The 8,321-nt window shown below is 53.6% G+C and overlaps 1 protein-coding gene across 1 annotated transcript; it reads left to right on the top strand.

Moving 5' to 3' along the window:
- The first annotated feature begins 3,078 nt into the window (after nucleotides 1–3,078).
- On the top strand, nucleotides 3,079–7,914 carry LOC105997183 (RIMS-binding protein 3A-like). The gene has a single exon (XM_013031516.1). The coding sequence runs from the start codon at nucleotides 3,079–3,081 to the stop codon at nucleotides 7,912–7,914; it is 4,836 nt and encodes a 1,611-aa protein (XP_012886970.1).
- Nucleotides 7,915–8,321: the final 407 nt, after the last annotated feature.

Raw genomic sequence — 8,321 nt, 5'->3', positions numbered from 1 at the left:
AAAAAAAAAAAAAAAGTACATATCACAGAGTCTCCTGCCTGGGCTGACTTTGAATCTCAGTCTCCTGAATAGCTAAGATTATACGTGTGAGCCCCGCCCCCCATCTCTTCCTGGTGGTCTTATATCTTGCCATTGCCCAAAATTATTTCCTATGGTTTTAGAGGAAAATGGTTTAAGAAACTTGGATATCATCCAGGTGCTGGGGACTTACACCTGTAATCCTAGCTACTCAGGAAGCTGAGATCTGAAGATCATGGTTCAAAGCCATACCTGGAAGGAAAGCCAGTGAAGATCTTAGCTCCAATTAACCACAAGAAAACCAGAAGTATATGGCTCAAAGAAGTAGAGTACTAGCCTTGAGCAAAATGAGCTCAGGAACAGTGGAAAGTGGACAGGCCTTGAATTCAAGCCTAATGACAGACCAAAAACAAAACAAAGCAAAACAAATAAACTTGGATATCATGGAAAGGCCAGGTACTGAGCAAACATAGCAGTGGGAAAATGCCTACGTACTTCTCAGGCCAGTCAGACACTTTAGAATGAGAGGCAAAAGGACTTCTAATATGACCCAACATTGGATACTGATACCTAGGAACCCCACTCATTCTTGTTTTCCACAAGCCGCTTGGCACCAGAAGTAAGGAGGAAGAGTCAGGTTAGAGTCAGATGTCTGAGCTCCCAAAACCACATAAGTAGCCAGATAAATTGTGTGTGTGTGTGTGTGTGTGTGTGTTATGCTGGTTGGGACCTCATCAACCAGAGTTTGAAGTTTTAGCCTGGCTGAGGTTAAATTAACTAATTTTACAAAAAAAAAAAAAAAAAGCATAGAAGTGGCACACAGAAAGTTGAGATTCTAGCTGGGTGCTGGTGGCTCAGGCCTGTAAACCTAGCTACTCTGGAGGCTGAGATCTGAGGATCATGGTTCAAAGCCAACCCAGGCAGGAAAGTCCTATAAACCACTAGAAAACCAGAAGTGGTGCTGTGGTTCAAGTGGTAGAGCGCCCACCTTGAGCTGAAGAGCTCAGGGACAGTGCCCAAGTCCAGAGTTCAAGCCCCACTACCGGCAAAAAAAAAAAGTTGAAATCCTATTGGACTTCAGTGGGCCACTAGCTCCAACCACTGATTTGGAAGACTTTTGGAGGACTATGGAAGGTTCTTTGGTTTTGCTATCGCCAAGGAGATGACAAAGGACTTGGCTTGGGGGCTGGGAAGGTGGCTCAGTGGTAGAGTGCTTGCCTTGCATGCCTGAGGCCCTGGGTTCGATTCCTCAGCACCACATAAGCAAAAAGAAAAAAAAGCCGGAAGTGTCACTGTGGCTCAAGTGGTAGAGTGCTAGCCTTGAGCTGAAGAGCTGAGGGATAGTGCCTAGGCCCAGAGCTCAGGCCCTACGATCAGACCCAAAAAAAAAAAAAAGGACTTGGCTTGGCCTCAAGGTGAACGCTCTACCACTTCAGCCACAGCGCCACTTCTGGTTTTCTGGTGGTTTATTGCAAATAAGAGTCTCACAGTGGGGGCCAGTGGCTCACACCTATAATCCTAGCTATCAGGAGGCTGAGATCTGAGAATTGCAGTTCAAAGTCAGCCTGAGCAGGAAAGTCCGGGAGACTCTTATCTCCAATAAACAACTATAAAACCGGAAGTGGCACTGTGGCTTAATTAAGCAGTAGAACACTTGCCTTGAGCTGAAGAGCGCAGGGACAGCACCCAAGCCCAGAGTTCAAGCCCCAGGACCGACCGACCAACAACAAAAAAGAGAGTCTCACAGGCTTTTCCTGCCTGGGCTGGCTTTGAACCATGATCCTCAGATCTCAGCCTCCTGGGTTGCTAGGATTACAGGTGTGAACCACTGGTGCCCAGCTTCTGAGGAGGGCTCTCTGACTGATGGCCCAAACATCTCTAGATTTCTAGGTTCTACTTGCTTTGTCCCCCCTTCCTGTCCCCCCTCTCTCTGCAGCTTGGAAGTGTGATAGTCTCTGAGAGAAAAACTGAGGAAAGGTCCTCACAACTAACCCTAAATTGGGCAATCTGGAGGCAGATTTTTGCAAATTTTAATCCACACTCACATTTGGTAACCATGTGAGGCTTCTTTACCTCTCAGCATCTTCACTGGATGATGATAAAGATGAACCAAAAAAAATCACAGGTCAGAGATTCAGGAGTATTATCTCACCCCTGTAATCCTAGCTACTCAGGCTGTGATCAGATCAGATCAGATTTTCTATTCAAGGCCAGCCTGGGCAAAAAGTTATGGAGAATCTGATAAATTTTAAAAGCAAAAATAGCTGGGGCTGGGAATGTGGCTTAGTGGTAGAGTGCTTGCCTAGCATGCATGAAGCCCTGGGTTAGATTCCTCAGTATCACATAAACAGAGAAAGCAGGAAGTGGCACTGTGGCTTAAGTGGTAGAGTGCTAGCCTCAAGCAAAAGCAGCTCAGGGACAGTGCCCAGGCCCTGATTTCAAGCCCCAGGACTGGGAAGAAGGAGAAGGAGTTTGAGGAAGGAGAAGGAGGAGGAGGTGGCTCACACCTGTAATCCTAGCTACTCAGTAGGCTGAGATCTGAGGATTGAGGTTCAAAGCCAGCCCTGACAGGAAATGCTGTAAGACTCTTATCTCCAATACACCACTCAGAAAACCGGAGGTGGCATTGAGGCTCCAGTGGTAGAGTGCTATCCTTGGGCTGAAGAGCTGAGGGACAGTGACCAGGCCCAGAGTTCAAGCCCCATGACTGACCAAAAATAAATAAATAAATAAATAAATAAGTCGGGCTGGACTCAAGAGCCATGACAGGAAACCTGTGAAGCCAGGAAAATCCAAGGATGATTAGGGACTAGTTTGAACAGATGTGTTAGGGAGCCCAGCCCCGGTCTAGGCATCTGGGAGAAGTGCTCAGCCGAGGGAGAGACCTGTGGAAAGGGGTGGGGGCCCTCCGCCTCCCCCGAGGCGGAAAAGGCACGCGGGGACTCTAGGGATCACCGGAAGGGGCACGAGGGGCAGTTGGCCGGGGGGCCGGGGCGGCGGCCGTTGGCTAACTGTGGCCTGCCAGGTGAGGTCAAGGGGTCTGGCTGGGGTGCGGCCACCATGACCAAAGATTCGCCCACCCCTTTGGGTGGCGGCCGTGCGTCGCCCAAGAAATCGGGTAGCCCCGGCCCAGCGGCAGCAGTGGTGGAGGAGCAGAGGCGGGAGCTGGAAAAGCTGCGGGGAGAACTGGAGGCGGAACGCGCACGCGGGCGGGCGGAACGGCGGCACTTCGCAGCCCAGGCGCGCCAGCTGCGGGAGTCCGCCGAGCAGGAGCGGCAGCAGCTGGCCGACCATCTGCGCTCCAAGTGGGAGGCACAGCGCTTCCGGGACATGCGGCAACTGCAGGAGGAGGTGCAGCGCGAGCGCGAGGCCGAGATCCGGCAGCTGCTTCGCTGGAAGGAAGCCGAGCTGCGGCAGCTGCAACAGCTGCTGCACCGCGAGCGCGACGGGGTGGTGCGCCAGGCCCGAGAGCTGCAACGCCAGCTGGCCCAGGAGCTGGTGAGCCGCGGCTACTGCGGCCGCGCGGGGGCGCGGGAGATCGCCGCCACGCAGTGCCGCTGTCGCCTGCAAGAAGTGCTGGCGCAACTGCGCTGGGAGAACGACAGCGAGCAAGCCGCACGCATCCGCCACCTGCAGGCGGCGCTCAACCTGGAGCGCCAGCTCTTCCTCAAGTACATTCTAGAGCACTTTCGCTGGCAACCGGCCTTGCCGGGGTCCCTGGACTCCGAAGCCGTGCCACCCTCGGAAGATCGACTCACAGGAGCCGGGAGCAGTGCTCGCTGTACCTCTAAGCCCCCATGTCGAATCGGATCCCTCGACAGCTTGAGCGATGGCGTCCGCGTTCGCTCCCGCTCTCTCGACCTAGGGCCTGCGGTGTGCTCCAGCTCCCCAGACGATCTGCTCCCCACTCGCGCCACCTCCCTGGGTTCCTTAGCAACCGCGCGCTCCTGCTCGCTGGACAGCGCCCTGAGTTGCCCCAAGGCCCCTGAATCTGAAGTGCGGGCCTCCTCGACAGACAGCTCCATCCCAAGCTCTTCTAGTCCCTCACTGCCGCCCCTGTCATCACCAGCACATAGGAAACCGAACGACCCGGGAGGAGGAGAAGGCTCCGGGAACCAGCCCTGTGAAGCTCTGACCCCTTCGCCCTTGGACTACAACGAACTGGTGAAGCAGAACTCGATGCTGACGGAGGCGTTGCAGGTGCTGTCGCGTCGTTGTTCTGGTCTGCGCCAGGAGAACATGCAACTCCGACGCGCAGGCTTCCCGGACCAGACTGATGAGAGGGTGAAGCGGCTCAAGGTAAAGCACGCGGAGCTAACGGGCCTGGCACGGCGTCTGGAGGACCGTGCCCGCAAGCTTCAGGAGACCAACCTACGAACCTTGAGCGCGCCTGTTCCAGGGGAGAGCCGCGCCGATCTGGAGTTGTGCCAGGCTTTTGCTCGCCAGCGCACCCGGGACCTGTCGGAACAGGCCAGCGCGCTGCTGGCCAAGGACAAACAGATTGAAGAGCTGCAGAGGCAGTGCCACCTGCTTCAGGCGCGCGTGGCCACGGACCACGGCAGCGCCTCGCATCCTGAAGGGGGCGCTCCTCGCGCGCCGTGGCTCAACATCAGCGACTTAGACCGGCTGCAGCGCGAGTCCCAGCGGGAAGTGCTACGCCTGCAGAAACAGTTGACGCTGCAGCAGCAGTGCAACGGCGGCGCCGGGGCTGAGGCAAGCGGCCAGAGCTCACCTTGTGAGGTGGCGCCAAACCAGGTGCAGGCTCTGGAGCGCGAGCTGGACGCACGGCGGCGCGAATGCGAAGAGCTGAACGCGCTGGCGGTGGCCGCACGGCGGCAGGGCGAAGATACAGAGGCGCAGCTACAGGCGGCGCTGCACAAGGGCGCCTGGTTGGCAGAGGAGAACGCGCGGCTGCAAGCCCAGGCCGACTGGGCGCAGAAGATGGCAGCGGAGAATAGAGACGTGAGGGGGCAGCTGGGCCGTGTGGGCCAGGCGCGAGATGCCTCGGACCTATTGGCAGGGCAGCTGCTGCAACAGGCGGAGCACGGGCAAGATAGACAACAGCAGTTGCAGCACGACCTGCAGACGGCCCTGGAGGACCTCCAGGCTGCCCAGAAGGAGAGGCAGGCATTGCAAAGTCAGCCTGGCCACCTTCCCCAGCAGCCACAGGAAACTTCCCAAGTCCTTGAGTCCCAAGCCCTGGGCAGTGAAAAGCCCAAATTTAAGCCAGGGCCTGAAGACCGTGCACTATCACTACCCAACAGAGACAAACAGAAACAGCCTTCTGTTTGCCTCTCGCTGCAGGAAAAACCACTTGCCTTTGGAGAACCAGCCACTGCTCCTCAAATGTCAGACAAAGACTCTACTAGTGAACCTCTGGACTCCAGACCCCAAGCCAAGAAAACCAGTTCCCAATCGAACTCCTCTTCAGAGATGGAGTCTGTGTGGGCTACAGTACCATCTTGTTTTACTCTGGACAGAGACACTGCTAGTGAAGTCGATGATCTGGAGTCAGACAGTGTGTCTGCTTCTCTGGAAGAAGGAGTCTCTGAGGCTCCGACCACCCCCAAGCTCAAGATCTTCCTGGCTAGATATAGCTACAATCCCTTTGAGGGACCCAACCAGCATCCCGAGGGTGAACTGCCCCTCACAGCTGGGGATTATGTGTATGTCTTTGGGGACATGGATGAGGATGGCTTCTATGAAGGAGAACTTGAGGATGGTCGTCGGGGGTTGGTGCCTTCCAATTTGGTGGAACAGATTCCAAACAGTCCCAACTTGGACTGCCCATTACTCAAGGCCCCTGACCTTAGCCCCTCTGCACTACCAGCTAAGCAAGGCTTGAAGAAAGAGAACTTATCATTTGGAGAAGCCCAGGTATCCATAGATAAAGGGTCAGACATAGCAGTAGAGATGTTGGAGAAGACGACAGAAACTTGCTGGTTGGGCTCACCACAGAGTGTGGAAGAACATGGTTCCTCTATACCCTTTCTGGAAGCCAAAGGAGGGCTCTGTGTGGCCCCCATGAAACTTCACCTGCAAAGTGTCACTGCTACATCAGCTGAGATCGCCTGGGTCTATGGCAGCAGCAGGCACCCCCATATGGTATACCTTGATGACCAGGAGCATGCTCTAATCCCTTCAGGTGTGAGCTGCTATACTTTCCAAGGCCTACATCCTGGCACACGATACCAGGTGCAGGTGGAAGTGCGGCTGCCTACAGACCTGCTGCAGGTGCTCTGGGAAACAATGTCCTCCACAATCACCTTTAACACACCCTTAGCAGGACCCCCTGACCCTCCACTGGATGTACTGGTTGAACACCATGCCTCACCAGGCTTCTTAGTGGTCAGCTGGCTCCCTGTGACCATTGACTCAGCGGGGTCCTCCAATGGAGTGCAGGTTACTGGCTATGCTGTGTATGCAGATGGGTGCAAGGTTGCAGAGGTTACTGATGCCACGGCTGGAAGCACCCTATTAGAATTTTCCCAGCTCCAGGTCCCTCTTACATGCCAGAAGGTCTCAGTGAGAACCATGTCACTTTATGGTGAGTCCCTGGATTCAGTGCCAGCTCAGATCCCTGAGGACTGCTTCACCTATCACTCATTACTGGAGACCCCTCTCTTCAGCTACATCTGTAGCGACCCATCCACTTGCAGAGTCAACTTCCCTGTTTGTCACCAGCAGCTGACACAGGCTTCGCTGAATACCAAAACTAGTCCCTACACCTCTAAAAGCTGTGAGCAGCCTCAGGCTAATTTTCTAGAAGTTTCCCGTGAAGTATCCTCAAGGAAGCCATCGCCAATGTCTAGTGTGATATCAAAAGGGGCTGGCAAGCAAGCTCAGGGACCTATTGAGGCCAAGAAGGACTGTGGAAAGAGCTTGCCTTTTCAGAAGAGTCCTTATAACCACAGACTACTTCTACCCACTGGCAAGTCTCAGTACCAGCACATGAGCAACAGCAGAAGTTCTGCTTCAGGATTCAGCCATCTGTCTTTGGAGCATGGGCCCAGGGAAGAGCCATGTCAGGAGAAAGCTCCCCTTGAGAAGGCACTCAAGCAAAAGCATAATGGCCACATGTTCATGCCTCCCCAGAAGGGTATTAACCAGAAATATGCCACCAACTTCCATACAGTTTTAGAAGAAAAGGAGGTAGAGTGCTGGGATCCTTGGCACACAGGAAAACCAGACCAGAGAAAGACACTCAAGCCTCAGAGTGGGCAAGGACAGGCTCTGGGGGACAAGAGAGAATGCTGTGAACCTGACTTGGTGCAATGTCCAGCTCCATCCACCCAAGTCATTAAAATGTCCAGAGTTAGTAGCTCACTGCCGGGATCAGAGGCCAACACTCCAGCTAGGGTCTTTGTGGCCCTTTTTGATTATAACCCCTTGGTGATATCTTCTAATCCTCAGGCTGCAGAGGAGGAGCTGGCCTTCCAGAAAGGACAGTTGTTGAGAGTAAGGGGATCCCAGGACCCCCATGGCTTTTACCGAGGAGAGTACAATGGAAAAGTTGGCAACATCCCAGGGCACCTTGTGATGGAGGTAGAGACAGGTACAGAGCTGACTGATGGGAAGTGGCATTTGTCAACACAAGGGCACTTTGAGGACTTTGAGAGGCTCACCAGCCCCCAAGGATCCTTCGTAATGCCCCAAGGGAACTCTAGGTCACCTACCCTGTGGACCTCAAAGACAATGGTGGCAGTTCTGGACTATAATCCCAGGGATGAGAGAACAGGGGCACGGTCAAAGGGCAAGCTGACACTGAGGGCAGGGGATATGGTTACTGTCTATGGGCCCGTGGATGATAAGGGATTCTATTATGGTGAATCTAGTGGCCACAGGGGCCTGGTCCCTGCCCATCTACTAGATGACTTGTCTGTTCATGCAAAGTGAGCATAACTCCTTTCAAGGTAGTAGCTTCTGGTTACTCATACCCCTCTAGAAAAACATGCATATGTGCCCTCACACAAAACCCCTCACCACCACCTTAAGCAACATTCACTTCAGGTACCACAGTGTTAAACTGGTGGCAGTCCCCAAATGTCCTCTAGCTTCTGAAAGCAGCAAGGCTGAAGTCTGAGTTGTTGCCCAAAGAAAACAAAACATGCCAATTCTCTGAACGTTTGACTGGTTGTTTCATAGTTGTGGGTAACTCTGATATGTATTTGAAGAAGTGCTTATTTGCCTGTGATCAGTGTTTTCTTTAGCAGGTTAACATTATTCACCCATTGCCTTGTATGAAAGTCTCAAGAAAAATCTGCATCTCAAAAAAAAGTAATCAAAATGTTTCTTTTTCTATT

This window comes from Dipodomys ordii, unplaced genomic scaffold (genome assembly GCF_000151885.1).
Source record: "Dipodomys ordii isolate 6190 unplaced genomic scaffold, Dord_2.0 Scaffold141, whole genome shotgun sequence".
In the NCBI taxonomy this organism is placed as follows: domain Eukaryota; kingdom Metazoa; phylum Chordata; class Mammalia; order Rodentia; family Heteromyidae; genus Dipodomys; species Dipodomys ordii.
The sequence above is the reverse complement of the archived record's forward strand: the minus strand, read 5'-3'. Positions and strand labels throughout refer to the sequence as shown.